Raw genomic sequence first — 21,461 nt, forward strand, 5'->3', positions numbered from 1 at the left:
GTTTAGTTTTATCTATGTCAGATGAAAAGACAGTATAATTAGAAAGGCGTTTAGATAAAAAGTGAATTTGCTTGGGGGATAGATGGGTATCTACGATACCACCAAAGGAAATATGTTTAAGGTTGAAAAAGTTTGAAATTTGTTCAATTTTAACTTGGCTATTATGTCGAAGACCATTAACATTAAAAGATGAAATATTAAACGAATTGGGGATAGGAGAAGAATTTAAAGTAGTGAATAAAGATTCATGTTCTGAAAAATTATAAATATCTACAGGGTTGGGTGGGTTGCGAACAAACGTATCATAATTAAAATTGCCAGTCATTAGAACACAATGATAATAAAGTACGGGGAAGGAAGTGAGAAATCAGTTATTGCGAAGGAGCAGAAGCTCGATCGGAGGGAGAACCACCAAGAGAAGCAATAAAACCTTGGATGGAACCAGTGAGCGATTGTAAAGTATCTTTAATCGCTTTTTGATCTTGAATAACGGAGTTCAATTCGTCTTGCGGGGAAGGGTTAGAAGTGGATGCGGAAGCAGAGTGTGGGGCTTTGTTGGATGTAGATGCAGAGGAAGAGGATTTCAGTGAACCGGCAGATAAAGGAGCATTGGGATGCTGGATTAAGGTGCCAGTGGTTTCAGGAGGGTCTTCTTCCATTCGATCAGGTTCAGTATTAACGACAGGTGCAGAGGGAGGATCGATGCCTAAATGGGCTTCAATAGCAGATAGCCGTTGATTGTTAAGTTCAAGATTTGAAATGCGGGATTCCACTCGAGCAACATCTTGTTGAAGATTCTTTAAAACATTAAGAATCTTAAGGGCAGCCTCAAGAGCATTAGGAGAATTTGGATCCGGGAGTGGAGCACGAGCATTGGACGAAAAGGAAACAGATCTATCTTTGCCTTTACGGTTGTTGGAAGGTGTACGTCCATGAGCAGTTGAGGAGGAGTTAGCTGAGCCAGAGGAGGAGGAGGGCTTAGCATTAATATTGGAATTATTATTATTAGATCTATTGGAGTTGGAATTAGAATGCTGAGCTGAAGAGAACGATCCCGAGATTTAGATCGAGATCGAGAACGAGAATTATTGCGCGGCGTTCTTTGTTGGGTGGGCCTTTGGCCAATGTTGAAGCGTTCTTTAAGAGCAGCCACAGGGTGTCGTGTACGTGAACGACCACGGCGTTGGTTAAGCGGACAGGAGGTAGGAGCACAACCGAGTTTACCACATCGGTGGCAAAGAGCTTTTGAATCGTTGGATGTACCCCATCGAAGAGTACGACCTTGGAAACCAATAGTCTGCTCCATAGCGGCATCCATTGTCTCTTGCGAGTTGAAGGTAACATAAGCCCAAGGCTTGGGTTTATAAGAATTTAGGGAAAAGGGAATGTTAATAGCTTTTGCTCCATGTTCTTTGACCAAAGGAGCGAGATGGATATCTTTGGTATTAGCGGGAAGTCCGGAGAGAACAGCTACGAACGCTCTACGAGCAGCTTTTTGTTCTAAAGAGTAATGGCAAGGGGTAACACGTAAGCAGGTGGAAAAGCAGTAAACGGCCCATTGAGTTGTGAAACGGGAGATGGCATCAGCATGATCATAGACAATGCGAGCTTGTTGCATCTTAGCACCTTTTCTTGAGTAAAGATGGAGGGCAAGGAGATTGCTGAATTTCTTGAAGTAGGATTGGAGTTGCGGTTTAGTAATGAAGAACGGTATATCCGTGACTTGAATTGCACGGAGGTCTTCATCGGACCGGAGCTGTTTAGGATCGTACAGGTGGAATTGTAGGTCCGGAAAATCGGAGTGAGTGCTTCCAACACACAAGTCACGAGCCTCCGCAGTATGAAAATGTATGATGAGACGCTTAGCGTCCCCTGAACCAGTCATACGAGCCCGACCGGTATATGATTCATACGTTTCTAAAAATAAATTATTAACGGCATCTATAATTGCCTTATTAGTTTTAAGTTTCTCTAGAGTTTGGGGAGCGGAGTTGGGCGCAGCCGCAGCCAGGAAATCTTGACGATTAATGGTAATAGTAGGGGAGGGATCTACAGCCTGATCGGGCGATGTACCATCATTTATGTCCATATTAAGGGACGCGTTAGGGGATGAGTTATTTTCTTTGTTTCGAGGTGCATTAATAGACGCGTTAACACCAGAGGACGCGTCTTGGCCAGGCGCAGTAGGCGCAGCAGAATTATTCGGGGTAGAAGCTTGAGTATTTTCTTGGGTAGTGCTGCGGGAATTATTTTGTTGAGGAATAGCGGTCGAAGTTGAACCAACTAAACCACCGTCAGCCGGCGCGTCGGCAACGAAATCTTCATAGTCTTCATCCATGGAGTCTTTAGTAAGTATACGGGAACGTTTTTGAGTATTGTTATCACTATCAGAACCAGAATTATCAGAGAGTTGTTTTTTGTTATTTTTCTTTTCTTGACGAGCAGCCTTATTACTATTAGGATTATAGCTGCCGCCACCTCTTCTAGCAAGGTTTCTACCAGACATGTTAGAAGGTATGAGTTGGGTAAAATATAAGAGTTGTTAGTACGAAGATATAAAATTTTCTTTCCGAAAATTTTTGGTTAATAGATCGGCGGTAAGAGATCTATCAGTCCTTATCTTCAGTCCTTGTCAAAAAATGCGAGGATGCCTGATGATGAGGTTACATGGTCATCAGTCCTTGTCGCAAAACACGAGGATACCTGATGAATAAGTTATTGGATTATTGGCCTAAAAAGCATTCATGGAAAAACTATGGATTATATTACAGAAAATGTGAACGGAGTTCATGTCACGTGATACCCTGAACAAATGTGTAGAGTGTCACGTGACTTCATGCGGTACGTAGATCATTTCCTTTTTGGGCGATACCCGTTCCACAAAAATCGATTTGGTAAGAATGCGTTTGGAACCTTGTGTAACATAAATTTCCTTTTTCGGTAATTCGGGATTACGCGGTAATGCCGGCCAGATCTAAAAAATATGACTCTGCAGGGTAATTCTTACGAAAGTCAAGTACAAAATGCTTACTCCTGTTAAGTCCAATCATTCCACTTCCAGTCCAATCTCCAAGGATCGCCTCCCCATCTATGTTCACTTAATGCATGCTCTATGGTTTCCCTTTCCTGGGGGTCCACAACCATCCCATTCCTAAGCATTTTCTCCATAATATAAAGCTGATCCTCGGTGAGGCGGTCTATCCATCTTTTATAGAAGTCGTTTACATCTTCAAATGATATCCAGTCAATATTCCCTTTTTCAAACGGCTTTCCAAGAGCTTGGACATGCCCAATTGTAGTGGCATAATTTTTCCACCTCTTATATGCCTCTCGACGAACTTCCTGCCACCACACTCTATCTACCTTACTCGCTGCAATAAGGTCAGTATCCGGGATCTTTGTGACAATGCGTTCGACTATTTCTACTGGTAATCGGTCCAACATGATGTTATGTTACTTATACTATAGCTATCTTCAATTACTGTATGCCTATTACACATGGATAAAAAATATAGACTAAATTCGTACAGAATCGTAGGACCACAGGAGCCGCTTATGCAAGAAGTTCTGTTAAGGTTTTCTCAGCCTCATTTTTAGTAATAGCTCGCTTTGGGGGACCGGTTGATGAGTCCTTAGTCGCATTATAATACAATTCGAAGAGGGCCTCAAGCTTATCTAGGAGAGCTTGTTTATTCTTGTATGATTTGCGGATTTTTGCTATTTTAGCAGTATATGCCGCATTATCTGGGAAGAGTTTTCTGGCCACGAACTTCACATATGATACAGGAGAATTTGCCGTCTGGATTCGCTTGATATACTTCACGTGGTCCTGGACGAGGTAACTGGTTTTGCTAAACCCAGATACTAATGCGACTACTATAGTATCTTTTAATGCGCGGATAATCTTGGGGACAGTTTCGTCAGAGATAACACTAGGCTGAATGCGCGATGCCTCGTAAATAACCTCCTCACTAGTGCTGTCAGTGCTGTTAACAATGCTTGCGAATTCGGTATATGTTGACATGATTCTTTGTACTTTGTAATAAATATGAATCTTCAGTTACCTGTTCATTAAAACGAGAAAAAATAAATATGAACCTCGGGGTTTACACTTGGGATACTGCAAGGCAGTAGAAGCGTTGGGCGGCCTTTTGCATCAATGGAGAGCCTGGTCTATACAACCAGGGGATAGCGACTTTCTGGATAATCCTAGCCGCTTTATTGTTCCTTCTTTCTATATATCTCCTAAAGGCATTCTGGATCATTTCAGTATGATGAGTATAATAGTCGAAATTAAAATGCTTTGGGCAACTATATAAATGTAGTCGTACTGCTTGATCCATGGAAGCGTCGGCTCCCCATCCGCGATCAATAAAAGATTTACAGTAGGTACAGTACCACCTATTTGGTAGTCGTGATACTATTCTCCTAATGTGCACAATATAAGCATATACAGCTTGACGAGACCTTGGATAAGGTGGCCGCTTATAACCTATTCTACTACAAGTATCATAATATTGCACAGCATTTTGAATGCGCCTAGCCCACGTGTGAAAACTTTCATCGTCTTGTCTACCTAATCCGTCAGTGTTTTGCATTTGGGTATCTCGTAAGATTACATATCCCATAGGTTTATTCAATTATGCCATCACGGTATGTCAGTAAAAAATACACACATACCGGTCCCTAGCAATCATGTCCAGATAACCTTGTTCGCATTTTTCACATGGCAGTATCCTGCGGTTTCAAACTTGAAAGTCTTTAGAGTCATATCTGCATTCTCTGAACAAGTGAAAAGCGCGGGGCTATCTGGCTGTTCTTCTAAAATAAATCCGTCTGTATGGATACGTCGTACTTTATCCTTGTATGGTTGAATTGCCTCAGATGTGATTTTGCGACCACGTGCTAATAAGAATGGGGCGATCCTGGGATACTCACCTTTGAAGGGATTACCCGGGTTTGTAAACTGGAATCGCCACTGGTCGGATCCTACTGGTATGATAGAGTCGAGTGTATGGCCCTCTGGAAATGTAAATGGGTCTGTTTGATCTGTGGTGAGTGTCTTGTAATTACGCTTCCTCTGGCATAATGCTCCCCATAATGTGTTGAGGACTCGCTTTGCCACGCGGCCAGCTATGCCACCCTGGTTTTTAATTTTGAAGAGGAAGTGTACATACTCACCGAATATTACAGTTCCAGGGATTCTCGCTTCTCTATCATATATCAATGCATTTGGCTTCCCATCCTGTATTAACTGTATATTGAGACCAAGTTTTTTTGCTCGTTGTAAGTCGATGAATGTATAGATTCCCCTTTTATTCTGTCGGAAGAGAATATTATTCCCACTTATTTTGGCACGGAATAATCCATACAAGGCATAACCCCTGTGGTCGACAAAGTCATTAAGTGTCTGGAATTTACCCCGTCTGATTGGAAAGTTCGCGTTTGATTGTTGGATACTCGGGTATAAACTTGTTGCGTCATACTGTCTTCCATAGCCCTTCCACTCGTTATCTGCCCAGATTAATCCTCCCATCATTGCATCACTTAACCACTCCGCTTCTATCAGGTCAAGAGGATCATTGGCTGGAATTCCTACACTTAATCGTTCGAATAACCAGAGAGCCGTTCTTTTGTAAGACCAGTTATGGTATGATAAGTCGATTCCTAAACCGAACTTCTTTGTCTCCTGTAGAAAGGAATTCTGCTCCTCGTGGATTCTCTGATATGCTTCTTCAAGAGTTTCATATACTCCAGTCTTACGGTTTTTCTCGACGGGGATGAAAGAACTTTTGGAATTCTTAGTCTTTTGAAACTGCGCAATTGTGCAAGACTTAACTGTTTTGCCATTGTATATTGTGACTACATTATTGGTCCCATCTTCATGGTATACAATGGGTAAATTACGCTTTTTATCTAATTTACTGGAGTGGAGTCTTCCGGGATTTAACGTGAGGGAGTAATGGCCTTCTGACAGGATGAGAGTCGCACGTCTATCGGACTTACTCTTAGAGATTCGGGTAATGTCCCCACAATATTAATTGCGAGACTTCCTGCGAGTTGTTCAACCTTGTCCATGCATGAAACTGGGATGGGAACATCGCGATTGAGACCTAATGCCTTTTTGATATACTCGGGCTTTTTGATTGACTTTGGCATTTTAGAGAATGTGCCGTAGATATATTTCAGGCATTCATACAGGCAATCATTTAGCTCCCCGTTGCATCCTCCTGCGGCCGGTGGACTATCTCTTGCATAAATTATGAATCGTTCAAAATAATCAGGGTCTGCGTCATCCGGTAGTTGTGCTTCATCATAATGGTCTAATAGTGAAAAGAGGCTGGCTGGTTGGTTTCCTGATGTCCATCCACCGGGTTTCCAGTTTTCATAGGGAAGTAGGATCTGGAACTTTCTATCTGGAAATCGCGTCTGGAGAGTCTGACCGAGTCTGGCGATAGCTCCTCTGGAAAAGCGAGCACCGGAATACTGAAGTTCCTTGATGTCAGGTCATGTTGGTAAAGTGCGGGCAATTCTTGAGTATTGCATTTTTATGTATATGATTTGTCTTCAACTATAAATAATATCTTTCTATATATATACGAAAAAAAAAAGAAATAATCTCAAATAGCGCTTACAATATGTCGTTGATAGCGCCCTCAGTATCCTCTTCGTCCCAGTCATCAATGATTCCATTGGCGGCCTCCCATTCACGTTCCATATCAGTTTTTGGATGTTCCTCGGGGATCTCTCGCGCTTTACCCTTATCTGCCCTCATAGTTTCATAACCAGAGGGGGTGGGAATAATCTCGGCATTACGATTCTCCTTGTATATTCTTATTAAATCTGCGAGTTCTTTACGGCTAGGTATTTTAGGTAAGTATCCATTATATTCAATCCAGTCCTTGAAGCGGTCTACTACTTCCTTAAGGTAATACTGGTACTCGTCCTCAATACGCGTTGTGGGACATTCCTCTACTTCAAACGTGAGTATTTCCCAGTCATAGTCATCTGACGCATCTTGATACTTGGCCCATAATTCCTTACCTGTATTGTAGAGATCATTGAAGACCTGGTCCTTTGAATTTTTAACCCACGGTTTGCGATCCCATCAATGTCTTTCATGCCAAGCCCAGTGCGCTCGAGTGCCTTCCTTTGGTTCAGGGTCCCGGTCGACTTCTGGTTCTGTGTCGGGTTCTGGGATAAGTTGCTCTTCAGGAGCCGGTTCTACTACAGGTTCTGTAGAAAATTTAGAATCTGCGAGGGATTCGGATTTTGTGGAAGATTCTGCGGGTGACTCAGGTTGTTGTTCAGGAGCTGGGTTCACGGTTGTAGAATCTGAGTCTGATAACAAGTCGTCTAAGACGTCGTAGTCATCTGGCTCGGGGGTAGACGGTTTTTCAGGAACTAGAACCTCAGCAGATTCCTCGTCAGATAGATAACAGTCTGAGAAGTTATCTATAGGTTCATCAGTATTTGACTCACTAGTATCTTCATCGGGATCCGGTTGTTCTTCCCTTAACTCTTGTGGACGTTCTTTTAAGTGGTCAGGCTTGGGTGGAAGCGGTGGAGGAGTCTTGCGAATTACAGGTGCGGGTTTTTCCTCGGTGGGTTCGGGTTTTTTCTCAGCGGGTTTTTCCTCAGCGGGTTTTTCCTCAGCGGGTTTCTCGGCAACTAACTCTACTCCCTCTACTGGTGCTTCCTGTACGTCTTGTACATCTTGGATTACTTTACTAAAATTCTCCACGATTTTTGCTTTATCTAGTATGTAATAGTTTATTCGGGTACCTGAGCGGCTTACACGCATTTTAGGGGCGAATTGTTTAATCTCCATACCGAATTTATTGTCACTTAGTGTTTTGTTTTCACCCTTCTCACTGCACCAATTCTGGTAAGTGCTATAGAAATTTGTACACGGGATTTCAAGTGTGTCGCAATTGTCGGGCCACATCATTTCAAGGTAATATTGTATAAAACGCTGGGGATTCGGGATACTTGCTTCAATTAACTCCCGTTTCATTTGAGTATCAGGAATAGATCGGGGATTGAAGCCAGTTAAGTCTCGGCTAAGTAGATAGGACATGAAGGAACTGACTGTATCCAGATTTTCTAATACTTTTACGAGAGAACTGAAGTATTCTCTATTGCCCTTATATTTGGCTAAGACGTTGAGAGCTACAAATCTTTCATCTCCCATTTCTATGCGGATTGGCATAGCATGATTACTGAGGATCATGTAGCCAGCAAAGTCATCAATAACCTTCACATCTATCCCCTTTTCTTCAATAGAGATGTAAGGCTCGGTGATTAAACTCTTGAGTCGGTTGTTTGCCCCGTGCCATTCCTTGCCTGACATATCGCATTCATTGAGGATAATAAGTTTTTTGGCACGAACAGCCGCATTGAACCTTCCCATTACATCTTCAAGACGGGTAGTGGAGAGGAAGTTTTCACGGCCGAGAATACGTTCTCCGATAAAATCGGTTAAGATATTCTTACCACATCTGGGGGGACTGCGCATGATAATTGCTGTACCGGGTTTTTTGTCTGGATTTTGAATTAGAAATGCGAGCCAGTTGAGGATGTATATAGTTAATTGCTTGTCCTCTGCACACCATACCTCATGAACGTGTCGGATGATTGGATTAACTAGATTTGGTTTGATGCGCTCAGCGGGTTGGGCCCTGAAACCTAGGAAGAGATTGAAGAATTCAGGATTATACTTTGGCGCATTTGGGGGATAAGGCATGAAGTTTACATCTGTATAACAGATCTTTGCGATTGATGCTTGGAGAAGAAGATCCTTTAATTTGGTGGATGTGGTCACGTCACTGTCTTCTCCGGTATCTGACCGAATAATTACCTTGTGCTTAGTAGAAATCCCCTTAAGATCTGCGGCGAACTCGAAGTATATGCTTCCATTGTAAGCCTTCTTTTTTCTAATCCACATGCCAGATTTTGTGGTGATGAAAGCCACAGAAGCCAAGATTGCTGAATTGACGCTTTCTTTCGTGTGTGTACCTACACATTTTTTAAGAAGGTCATCGTAGAAGAAACGGTTGTTGGGGTTAAAGATTGCTGGAACTTGAGCGGCCATTTTTTGTTCTATCAAATCGAGTACTAATTTATAGTTACCTAATCTTCAATTGCCGAATATATTTTTTCTGACAGGGGTAAGTGGTCATAGTTCGGGTGCCATAGTTCGGCTGCCATAGTTCGGGTGCCATAGTTCGGGTGCCATAGTTCAGGACATAGGGAATCATACTTGGAGGGTCTAGGTGAGTATATAAAGGGTAATCATAGCGTGAATCGGGTTTTGGGGTCTGAGTGGCTGACTAAGGCTGCCATAGTATTATTATAAGATTTTTCGTACTATGGCAGGTACTATGGCAGGAGATTCTGTTTGATTTCGGCTTTATTCACGTTTTTATTCCGTTTTTAAGTAGTCTGCCATAGTTGCCATAGTTGTCATAGTAAGTTATATATAAGGAAAAAAATGTAGAAAAAAAATAAGTGGGAAAAATACCGTGGCAGACCATGGTACTGTGGCAGGTAAACCTGCCCCACGGAGGGGTGATGTAGGTACTGCGAGGCCCTTGAGGCCGAGGTGGGGTGAGCGCTAGCGAGACACACTACCAGCCCGACGACACTACGAAAAAAATCTGTATGATTTTATGAACGAAGTGAAAAAAATCATACAGTGTGGAGCTATAAGCTTTTAACAAGTCATCCATAGCCTGATTACGAATATCATAGGGGTCTCAAGTACCCATTTTAGTTCTGGAGTAGTGTTAAACGCTTTAGCGTTAAGAAAGTGTGCACGCAAGTCTTTTTTATTTCGTTTGATGTTCTCCTTTGTAATGCCATGAAGGCACTTGTTATATGTCCAACGAGCAGTCCCCATCCATTTGCGTAATTTCTCTCGTTCTTCTCTTTTAGGATACAAACGAATCCGTATACATTTTCCAGCAGGTACCTTATCTGTTTTTCTCTGGCTGCTTTTTACTTGTTTGCTGGCAACTTCATTATTATTAACGAGTGAGGTAATTCTCTCTATTAGTATGTTATGAAGTGGGCTGCTCTGTTCCTGCTGCATGCTTGTTCTAATGCCCGAAAAAGAAAACCATTTATTCTTCTGCTGTGTACGAGCACTGGATAATGCATTTTTGTTGTTTATAGTTCTAGGTACCCATAGTTTTTTGGAAAGCAATTCTGTCGATTTATTCCAAAAAAGACCAGTTGTCGACGTTTTATTTGTAATAAAACATCATGGTGCGCCCAGATATTCGTCTATTCCAACTGTATTTTCTTGCATACAGAATGAATTCTTATGTTTAATATGTAGAACAAAATTTTTATTAGTTTTCTATTCGCATTTTCATTAACTTAAGTTCACATGATCATTATTGTAGACGATCGACAAATGCGAATTATTTTTTAACGGAAAACTATGTTATTCCCATGGATAAAATGATCATCAAATGAATTCTCAATAAGGATTAAAGTCCGTGATTGGACATCGCAGATCCATGAATACGTAATGGTTTTCATACACTTTCCAGAAAGTTCGTATTGCTGATTACCATATCATAGTTTGTATGGTTAATATAACAGGGTGCGCATGGGAATAAAAATTGAAATACAAATACGGTATATGTCAACAATGGGCCTCTTAATGTATCAAACTATGGAAGAAATTGCATTTCCATCAGTTCAAGAATTCAAAGCATTTAATCCGTCCAAACTCTGTTTATTCTTAAAAAATAAATTTAAAGATGAAATAGAAACTTTTCATTACTTTGAAATTCTCGAACAAGAGAAAGTTAGTGGTAAAAGCTTTATGCTATTAACAAGAGAACACATACAGGGCCCTCCATACGATTTTCCTCTTGGGTCTATTTTATTAATCGAAGAGTTAATCAGAAAACTCAAAAGTCAGGAAGAAAGTAAGTATTCATAACTTGTATTACTAGTATGAACATTTACCATAGATATATGATAATTAAATAACGATAAATATAGAACAAAAATCCCTAATCGGATGATAGAAAATAGTGCATTATGTATATGTCGATCATAATAGATTTTTTATTGATTGACAAACATAGTAAAAGGACGCAGTTGATTCATCTAACTGAAAATAGATAATTAAGGAGTATTGTGCCATCGGATGATAGAAACGTCAGCATGTAGATGCATAAGATCCACAAAAAAATTCTCAATACGGATTAACTGATAAGCAGATAATGAATCCGTGTATGCGTAATAGTTTCCAGAAAGGTCGTACTATGGGATATATTATTAACTATCTGGTTACAATCATGATTGACGATAACAGGTTACAGGTTATTCGTGGGAATAAAAATTGAATTATAAATACGGAATTAATCTCAGAATGGGCCTCTTAATGTACCAAAATATGGAAAATTCATCTGTCCAAGAAAATATATTTCTGTCAGTTCAAGAGTTCGAAGCGCTAAATTCGTCCAGTCTTTGTGAATTCTACAAAAAAATTATAATCAAGAATTTTCCCCTTATTTTGAAATTCTTAAACAACAAGTAATTAATGGCAAGAACTTCAAGTTATTAACTAAACGACAACTCGAAGACGCTCCATTCAAGTTTCCTGTTGGGACAATTTTGCTGATCGAGGATTTAATCGAAAAACTTAAAAGTTTAGAAGGTAATCATAACTCGTAATGCCAAGCGGGTATATTTACTACAAATGCATTATAATTACACTAGAGTTTATTAAATGGCTGCCAAATTTTCATGTTCGATATAATGGAATAACGAAGAAATCTAACAACTGTAAAAGATATCGAATAGTAAGGTTTAAAATGTTTCGTAAATTACTTGAAACAAGACATCATTTAACTCGTATAGAGAAGCCCTGTATCTTAAACGAAAGAGAACAACCTAGTTGTAGTGTAATTAGTGTTGTCTAGGTGACAGATGTTATAGGAGTTTCATTTTCACTAGAAATGGGCTCCGCCCAAAATCAAAGACTAGTGTCATTACGTAGTTGGAACAATTGCTAGGATTCGAAAGAGTAAAAGCCCAGATTTGTTTTTAAAATTAGGACATGTTTATTACTAATTTGCTGAACATCTGTACTTATATGATATGCGTGAACTCATTCAACATTTTTCTTCCAATAATTTTTATAAATAGGCGTGGGGGTATAGAAACCTCTATGGAAAAAATGAATATAACAGAAAATTTAGGTATGTGATTTGCTCATTGATGATTGTGTAAAAGTAAATTATGCCGTGGGTTAATGTTTTTCTTTTTTGTTCAAAGCTCATTCCAAATTAAACGATAACGGATTACTTCGAAGATTATTCAAATGCATAGCCGAGGCTCATGAATTCTCGTATAAGGCGATTGCCGACGATATAAGGTCAACAAACCACTCTATCAGTGAAACCACAGTAGGAAAGTTTTATCGTGGTGAATCTGAACTTACTCTGGGTAATAAATTAGCTGTTCAGAAGTGGGTAGGAAAATTTATAGACGAATGGAAAAGGGATAATCAAAGTGTAACAATTTTGGTCAAATTGGATACTACAAAAAGCACGAAGTAATGTCAAATAAATTATTAGTTCACGAAATCGATATACACAAGTTATTATGTATAATTATCATACGTTGTATCTGAAAATATTACATTGATTTGCGATGAATCTTTCACTGAATAAAATTCCATTATTTTTATTTCATACAACTACGAGCATTATTTATATTAATTCGTTAACATGAGACTTCTCTTATACCTCTCTTCTACTTCACGTGTGCTTCACGTGTGCTTCACACTGTTTCACGGAAAGACGGGCTACTAACTTGGCAATGTACGAATCCAAAAACCCAGAAATCAAAAAATAACAATACCATGATTCGTTTTATGAACTGATGACAATATGTTTTCACCCAGGTAGAGTTCTTGCAAAATATTTTGGACGTAATGTTCGTAATCCAGGATTGAAACGGACAACCCTAAATCACGTTTCCAACGTAATATTGATTTGGTCATTTTCGTTATTCCTGAACTTCGTAATGCGTCTCTATAGTAGGTTAAAAGGTAACGAAAAAATATTGTGATATAAGCATGTATTTATAGTATACGAAATTTATCATTGGATTGTTATTTTTGCAGAACAGCTGTCCAAAAAGCGAATACCAGCTCATCATACAGGGACTATTAAATAATTTCAGAGTTCAGAAAACCGTGAATAAAATTCAGTGGAACTAGGCGAAGCCCACAATTAGAGTTACATGATTAAAATCGTAAATAATCTTTATTACCATGATTCACTTTGTGTTTATAGATCAGTGATACAAATGACATTAATGTGGCTTTAGCCAGTTCCACTAATAACTAGTTTACGTTACATTCATTTGTAATTGTTATCAATAAAGTTACACTACACATAATAGTAAAGTCTTTTGTTCTTGGTGGCTCAATTTATGTCCATTTTTCTCCCACACTTTAAACGAAATTAATTATATACAGTAGATCATTATCTGAAACAAAGTAACGGCTAGCGTGTTATGATTACATGTGTTTCTGAGCTCTGCTCACGAAGTGAATTTTTCTCGATTACGGTAACTAAACAGTCTGTACACGATAAGAACTTACTGTTGACCATATCCCATCTTCGGACCACAATAAACCATAGGCATGATGGATTGGCCAATTTAAGTTAGATACGCCACGGTACTAACAATTCCTTCTAATATTATAGATCACGTGCTTGTATTGTTATTGGATGTCCATGCATTATGTAATCTTGGAACAACGAGATCGTGACCCGAGAGTCACAGTCATCTACAAGTCTGATGATTTATATGGTTAAATAAGTATGTTCTTTTTTGTGAACTAAAGGAGACCACATGTCTCCCAATACAACGAGGATATGTGTAGAATGACGATTCTTCTACCTTGTGCAATCATAATACGTAATAGCATAGAGAAATTGTTGAAACCAAGAATTCCATCATCACATGATTACCAAATTAGTTCATCCTTTTTTTGAACTGTTCTGAAAAGAAAACGTATTAGAACTCGTCGGTTCACTTGTTCTGTCTCCTTTGGATTGATTCATAGTTGTTCACGTTATTCCGCCTGTTGTCCACTAATATCCTTTCCGCAGTTGATATTCAAGGGATACTGCGTATCTGTTGTCCACTCATATTTGTTGAACTATGCCAGGTTCACATGATACTCAAAACATTTGTGCAGAGTGTCATATGATAACACGTGAAATTAAATTAGGATCTGCTGTTTCGTGTTATTCTTTTTTTAGTATCAAGGGACACTGCGTATCTGTTATCGGATTTCTGTTGATTTTTCTGTCTCCTATCTCTTATACTTCCACTACAAATCTAATATTTCGAGGATATATAGATTGTCAATATCTGCGCATAATACAATGAAGGTTTGCAACTCTCTTAAATAAAGTCTCGGAAATTATTATTAGAAGTACGTTTAAAGATAACATCATTGATATATAACGAAGTATGTGGAAAACGCAAATCGGAAAAGGATAGATACTATCTCTAAACTGACATCGAACGAATGCCCACGGCTAAGATATTTCGGGTAAACACTATTCTTCAGAAATTAAGTGTGCGCAAACAATCTATCCGGTTGAAAAAACAAAATAACTTGATACGGATAAGCATGCTAATGGAACTACTTCGTAGGCTCTGCCTAGACTTCGCCCAAAATTCCCTTCAGATATAATGTAGCATAGGAGAATATCTTTCACGTAAAAAATCTCTCATTTTGCTCTTCGAGCAGTCTCCGACTGATCGCCCTTGTAATGATAAAGACAGATCATATTCGTGATATTTTTGTGAATTTCGTAGTGCGATTAAATGATAAAAGTCAGGCTCCTTGTTAATTTCTTTATTAGCATACATAAATGAATCCGGAAACAACTTACATGTTTAATATAGTTTGTTTCGAAACAAATGACATCAAGAAAGTATTAAGCACCGAATGGAAAAAGTCTAATACCTGATCAGGATAATACGCAATAAATATTTTCCATGAAAGCTTAAAAGCTGGTTATTACTCTTCTAAGTATGACGAGACGAAAACAGTGCGACTACTTCAGATAAGTACTAATCGATTCCATGCACTGTATTTCATTAATCTTGTGAACATTTCCTTAACGTAGATTAGGAATCTTCGCATACCTTTGTTATCGCCATTTAAATAATGTTAGGGTACTGTGGACATACTGTACAGTATACGAGATATTCTACTTGTACCCTTTGGGTAGTTAGCTATTATTTTCGACTACAATAATCGCTGTGGAAAAAATATAGGCAGAGCCTACGAATGTTTTTAAGTTCATATATGAATTTCATACTTTTATATGATGCTATATCAAAGCACTCCTTGCAATGTTTTCCATAGTTAGAAATCGAGAAACAAGCATGTTACATTTCACAATATGTTGACCGTATTTTTCATATGTATTCTAGCTGAACTAGGCATAACTCCATCAGTTTCTAATAAATAGGGGCTACATGTCATCATTGCTGCGGCATTATATGTAAGGTTAGCCAATCCTATTCATTATTCCGTTGCACTATGTATGATTGTATGACCAATGGATTATCGAAAAATTGCGCAGTGCATCTAATTGTCTAATATCGCATGCACAGGGGATAAATATTCCAGATATCTTTTTTCTTGAATAACCTTTCTTAAATTGAATACACAATACCCATACGTGTTTCCACTTGGATATAATCTTGGTGTTGTAAACTAACATGTCAGAATATGTATTCTAGTGCTTCCTACAAGGAGATTCACAAAGGTTTCCCGTTTATGTTAACCACGGAAGCAAGACACTATATCAACTTAGGGAATTGATTAGAAAAGGAAAAAAAAGTGTTTTCCGCTATACTGACCCCATCGATATAGTGTTATGGAAAATAGACCTTCCTTACGACGAAAAAGCAAAACTGCAGAATCTTGAGCATCATCCAGATATCGATACTTACGTCGAAGAAGAATTACATGGGAAAGCATTGTTAAATCCAATATCAACTATAGAGAGTGTCTTTGGTCCGGCGCTTGAAAGAAACCATTTTCATATTTTCATTAAAAAACCCGTATTTACTGTTGCTTTCAAGTTTCATGAGATCTATAATATAATTAACGAGTTAATTGAGGAGCGTATTCAACAAGGTTTGCCTACATAACTACTTTTGTCTTGTACGGTTATAGTTGCTGATACATGACCATTGGAGTTTTATAATTCGATTACTTTCTATCTAGATACTCCTTCACATGTTGCGGAATTCGGAAAAGAATTAACTGAATTATGTTCTTTGGGGATCAGAGAAGGGGATATTTTACGCTTTAAAAAAACGTACACAAAATTGTTGAACACAGAAGTTATCCTAAGTTTTAAGGTAATGTGATGCCTGGTCCGAAGATTTTACGAAATATTTTTTTGCAGCCCTCTTATCCTTAAATTTCATTCATTGAAATTAACTCATTCTGAAACAGGTAATAAAAATAGAAAATGGTAAACAGTTACTTAACGTAGATTCATTAGAAGCAGCAGAGATTGTACACTCATTCTTAGGTATTCCTAAACTTTCGTATTCTTCTTCTGGAGCGGACAGATTATCACATGAAGTAGAGAACTCTTCCATACACTTAAGTCTTAGAGGCTCGTAGGCTGCGGGGTCATGCATGACAGAGAAACGGGATATAAATAATTTAAATATACAGTATATGCACTGTACTAATTGTATTGTTATTGTTTCATTTTATCAAATTATCTTTTTTTTATTTTAGTCATTTGAATTTTTTAAAGTATAACGCCGTAGTTCATTTTTCGACTGCATGATTGCATGATTGCATGATCAACATACTGTATTAACTTTAAAAAGTTAAACCGATCTACACAAAAGCAAGATTATTTCCATATTTATACTTTGTTTTAGCCCTTTTCTGCTTTTGTCCTTTCTTTTCGTAATTTTTTGATATTTATCCTATTTTTTTTTCTTTTATCAGATAAATATTAACCGAACCGTAATTTTATGTTATTCAAGTTTAAAATAACAAAACTATAATGAGTTAAAATTTAGCCGAAAAGATTTCGTAGATCTTAATTTGTTACACTCAAATTTTATTCTATTAAAATTTCGTATCTTACTATCTTGTTCAACCTATAAAATAAAGAAACATGAAACAATTGAAATATGGGTATCAAAAAATTTTACCTATATAAAGAGGTAAAAAAAAAATTATTATTTTTTTTTTTAAATCACAACTTTCAAATAATTTTGCTTTCTTAATTTTGATTTTATTAATCTTGCTTTTTTTTTTAATTAACCTTTTTTTCAAACCTTAAAATTTTAATTTATCAGCTGAAGATCACGCGGTGTGAGGCTGTGTTACATTGACTTTGATTTTGATATTCATCGAAACTTTTTTTTTTTTCATTGATGGCGGATACTCTGGGAATTATACGACGAAAGTCTCTTGGAAGAGTCGCATCAATTGGATCTTTATATAATGCCACGAGAGATACCTTCTGTGGGACTACGATATTGAAGTCTGATTTTCCAAATGATTCCATAACCAGGGCTGACGTTTCAAATAATGAAGTATTATTTGAATATAATGATTCATATGTGGAAAAGTTTAATAAGTTGGACGTTGAAGATGAGCTAAGATTAAGCATTCTCGCAGGATTATTCACTTCAGAAGGTTCGGGGAAATATTTAATTGATATGAAAGAAAGTTTTAAATCTGTGAAGGGCGCTTTAATATACAAATTGACTTCTATTGAGGAAAATTTAAACATTCATCGTGATGATGTTAAAACTTGTATATCTACAGATGGCTTTAATAATGATCAAGGCGCTACTCACATCGTGATAGGAATAAAATGGGGTGCTAATATTATAGCATCATTTGAATATAATGATATTGATGAAGAGAATAAGACGCAAGTTGAAAGGGTGCTAAAGTCACAAATCGAAAAAATTACTTCTTCTAATGAAGATCACTTGGATGTTAAAGAAGATCAATCAGATATTATGAGTCACTTTTCTATAAAACTTCTTGGAGACATTATTATTGACGACGAAGAACTTCCTAAATCATTTGATGAAATCAGAAAAGTTATATCTGAATTTCCTTCGTATATTAAAAAATATGATGATGGGAAAGGGGTTCCAATTGAATATATTCTATATCCATTAGCAGAACTTGCGAATCTAATTACTCCAAACTTCAAATTCAGCTACATGAAAACGGCGGTGTTGAGCAAAGAAATTATTTTAAAAGTAGAACGATTTTTCGATACTTTGTCTGAGTCAAAAAAAAGGCTTAATGATTTATACAACGATGCAAAATCCATCTCGAACATCATATCCGATAAGATCTTTAATAAAATCAAAAGTCGGGTGCAAGAAATTACGTTAGAAGAAACGAAATTCAAGGATGAATTCGCAGACTGTCTTTTTAAGGTACGCTCTGGAAAAAATAATATCAACGGAATTGAAAGTAAAATGGAGTCATTTAAAAACAGTAACTTATCCAAGGAATTCATCATGACATTTATTAATTACCATCAATTGGTACCTTTAAAGGCTGGCTTGCTAAAATCCAAAAAAGTTGAATACCTTGATGAGAATTCAAATATTGAACACATTCTGCATAATTATTCAAACAATCATGTATTTATACTCATTGATAACAATGATTGTATCGTTGATAATAATTCATTATCAGTATATAATATATTTCGAGACTTGTGTGATCCGAATGAGGGATTGAATAAGTTCTTCATGGCCGATACTAAAATATGTACTGGGTTAAAAAGTTCTAGTTATCCGGTAATTCAACATTATATTAATGGAAAACTATTTTGTGACGACTATTATAACTGTAACAAAACATTATTCACGTCAAATCTGGTTAAGTTTGATCCCTTACCACGAACCAACCTAAAATTTAATCCCAACGAAAAGATTAAACTATTAGTACCTTGCCCTCGAGTTGATTGTCAATCTGTTGGCTGCAATTGGAAATGTTACAAATGTCAGCAGGACATCGAATATGGGTATAATCAGCACTTTTATTGTGGGTGTGGTGAAAGCGAAATCGCTAATTGTAAGTTCAAGTGTAACAGTTCCCATCATATTGAAGGATATATACCTTTCAAATTGGATACGCTTATTGATTTATTACCATCAGAAACTCCTGAAGAAATAAATATACTATTGCTTGGTGAAACAGGTGTAGGGAAATCAACATTTATAAACGCCTTTGCGAATTATCTTAAATTCGATACATTAGCTGATGCAAAATCTGGGGATATGATTGAACTTATTTCATCCATTTTTACAATAACGGATGAAAATTATGATACGAAAACAATAAAAATTGGTGATAATGATTCAAATGAACAACTAGAAAATGTAGGTATGTCATGTACTTTGGGATGTAAAAGTTATCTATTCTATGGACCTGGAAACAAACTCGTAAGATTGATTGATACTCCCGGAGTGGGTGATACTAGAGGATTAGATCAAGATAAGAAAAATTTTGAAAATATTTTATGTTATATTAGCCATTATCAATATTTAAATGGAATATGTATTCTTCTTAAACCAAATAATTCACGTTTAAATGTAGTATTTAAGTTTTGTATACAAGAATTATTATTACATCTTCATAAGAATGCAAAGGAAAACATTGTATTTTGCTTTACAAATGCTAGAGGAACATTTTATCGTCCAGGAGATACTTTACCACCACTTAAAAAACAACTTAAAGAACTTGAAAAGCGATCTAACGTTGAAATTAAAGTCAATCAAGATACACTATACTGTTTTGATAATGAATCATTTAGATTTCTAGCAGCAATAAAGAATGGTATATCATTTACTGATGCATATGAAAAAAGTTTTGCGGAAAGTTGGAAAAAGTCGATGGATGAATCATCGAGACTTATTGAGTATATTATGACACGACCCCCTCATAAAGTTAAAGATACTCTTTCACTTAATAATTCAAGAAATTTAGTAATGCTTCTTTCTAGACCTCTTGCAAAAATGGAGCAACTTATACAAACGAATATTAATCAAATTGAAGAACAACAAAAGGCATTAGCAGATTCTAATCAAACCATAGAAGAACTTAAAGAAAAAATGTATATTAAACAACTGGATCTTGAACCTGTAGCGTTAGAATATCCTAGAACTGTTTGTACCAATGATAGTTGTATTGAATTACGTAAAGTTGAAAAATCAAATATTCAATATATAAATTATAAAAAACATTGTGATCCACATTGTTATCTACCATTTGCTAAATTTAATGTGATGAATCAATTCTTATGGTTATGTGGGGCTATGTCAAAAGGAAAATGTAAAGTTTGTAATTGTGAATGGAATAAACATAAGCATATCACTTATGAAAACAAACCAGTAACGAAAATATTTATTGATCTTAATGTAGAATGGAGAATCTTTGAAGAAAAATCATATCAAGAAATAAAAGAAGAAATCATAGAACAATATCAAACAAGAGTTAATAAATTAAAAAAAGAAAAAGAGACCATGAATAAAATTTGTGTTAAATTTGCACAATTTTTAAGACAAAATGCGATAGCTACTTTTAATGATACATATGTAGATTATTTAGATCTATTCATAAATGAAGAAAAGATTAAGAAAGGTAATGAACCGGAACTTTATGATGATAGAATCCTTAAAGGACTTGAAGAAACTAAAAAAAATTATTTGGAACAAATAAAATTTATAAAACAAGCAATTAATAACAACAATCCTTCAATATCTCCAATTTCACCTGAAGATATAGTTGAACTCGAACAACAATTATATAATCTACCGATCAATGGTTCAACTCTAAAAAAAATAAAAGAAGAAGCGGAGAATAGTCAAATTAGTGCTTTTAAATATAAAGAAAATCATTGTATGCTTTTAGGAAATGATTTTTATCAAAAATTACTTTCAAAATCCAACACGTTAGCCAATAAGATAACTAGTAAATTACATTCTTAATCACAATCATGTTGTTTTTTTGTATACTGTATATCAATTAATATTATTTGTTATTATGGCGTAAAATTTTTATAATTTATTGTTTAAAAAATATTAAATTTATTTTATTAAATAAAATTTTTATATTCTACCTATTTGTAGTTATGGTTTAACAGGTGGTGTATGTAAACATGGGGCCGAAATATTATGGTACATTATACCAATTCGACAGGTGTAATACTGGCGTAATACTATTTTAATATGAATCTTTGAACAAGTGTAATAAATTTCATCAATACCATCAATACGCTGCCTAAATACAGAATTATCTGGAATAATCACGTCCCCATGTATAGGTATATGCAAAATAATCATTAATTTATATCGTGTATGAGCGAGAGAATCAAGAATAAAAT

At 36.5% G+C, this 21,461-nt stretch overlaps 8 protein-coding genes across 8 annotated transcripts; 4 read left to right on the forward strand and 4 right to left on the reverse strand.

Moving 5' to 3' along the window:
* Positions 1-3,036: 3,036 nt before the first annotated feature.
* On the reverse strand, positions 3,037-3,444 carry OCT59_002385 (uncharacterized protein; the record flags this gene model as incomplete). Its single annotated transcript, XM_066144466.1, has 1 exon — positions 3,037-3,444. The coding sequence occupies one exon, from the start codon at positions 3,442-3,444 to the stop codon at positions 3,037-3,039; it is 408 nt and encodes a 135-aa protein (XP_065995626.1).
* Positions 3,445-3,553: 109 nt separating this feature from the next.
* Positions 3,554-4,024, reverse strand: OCT59_002386 (uncharacterized protein; the record flags this gene model as incomplete). The annotated part of the gene is made up of 1 exon (XM_066144467.1): positions 3,554-4,024. One exon carries the CDS (start codon positions 4,022-4,024, stop codon positions 3,554-3,556), a length of 471 nt encoding a protein of 156 aa, XP_065995627.1.
* An 82-nt stretch (positions 4,025-4,106) lies between these two features.
* Positions 4,107-4,598, reverse strand: OCT59_002387 (uncharacterized protein; the record flags this gene model as incomplete). The annotated part of the gene is made up of 1 exon (XM_066144468.1): positions 4,107-4,598. One exon carries the CDS (start codon positions 4,596-4,598, stop codon positions 4,107-4,109), a length of 492 nt encoding a protein of 163 aa, XP_065995628.1.
* A 5,117-nt stretch (positions 4,599-9,715) lies between these two features.
* On the reverse strand, positions 9,716-10,093 carry OCT59_002388 (uncharacterized protein; the record flags this gene model as incomplete). Its single annotated transcript, XM_025328800.1, has 1 exon — positions 9,716-10,093. One exon carries the CDS (start codon positions 10,091-10,093, stop codon positions 9,716-9,718), a length of 378 nt encoding a protein of 125 aa, XP_025165118.1.
* Positions 10,094-10,660: 567 nt separating this feature from the next.
* OCT59_002389 (uncharacterized protein) lies at positions 10,661-10,957 on the forward strand (the record flags this gene model as incomplete). Its single annotated transcript, XM_066144469.1, has 1 exon — positions 10,661-10,957. The coding sequence occupies one exon, from the start codon at positions 10,661-10,663 to the stop codon at positions 10,955-10,957; it is 297 nt and encodes a 98-aa protein (XP_065995629.1).
* A 1,245-nt stretch (positions 10,958-12,202) lies between these two features.
* OCT59_002390 (uncharacterized protein) lies at positions 12,203-12,584 on the forward strand (the record flags this gene model as incomplete). The annotated part of the gene is made up of 2 exons (XM_025312121.2): positions 12,203-12,224; positions 12,301-12,584. 2 exons carry the CDS (start codon positions 12,203-12,205, stop codon positions 12,582-12,584), a joined length of 306 nt encoding a protein of 101 aa, XP_025165117.2.
* A 3,209-nt stretch (positions 12,585-15,793) lies between these two features.
* OCT59_002391 (uncharacterized protein) lies at positions 15,794-16,702 on the forward strand (the record flags this gene model as incomplete). Its single annotated transcript, XM_066144470.1, has 4 exons — positions 15,794-15,830; positions 15,938-16,204; positions 16,295-16,431; positions 16,529-16,702. 4 exons carry the CDS (start codon positions 15,794-15,796, stop codon positions 16,700-16,702), a joined length of 615 nt encoding a protein of 204 aa, XP_065995630.1.
* A 773-nt stretch (positions 16,703-17,475) lies between these two features.
* Positions 17,476-21,066, forward strand: OCT59_002392 (uncharacterized protein; the record flags this gene model as incomplete). The annotated part of the gene is made up of 1 exon (XM_025332934.2): positions 17,476-21,066. One exon carries the CDS (start codon positions 17,476-17,478, stop codon positions 21,064-21,066), a length of 3,591 nt encoding a protein of 1,196 aa, XP_025165116.1.
* Between the last annotated feature and the right edge of the window lie 395 nt (positions 21,067-21,461).

The sequence above is a fragment of the Rhizophagus irregularis genome, chromosome 10 (genome assembly GCF_026210795.1).
Source record: "Rhizophagus irregularis chromosome 10, complete sequence".
Taxonomy (NCBI): Eukaryota; Fungi; Glomeromycota; class Glomeromycetes; order Glomerales; family Glomeraceae; genus Rhizophagus; species Rhizophagus irregularis.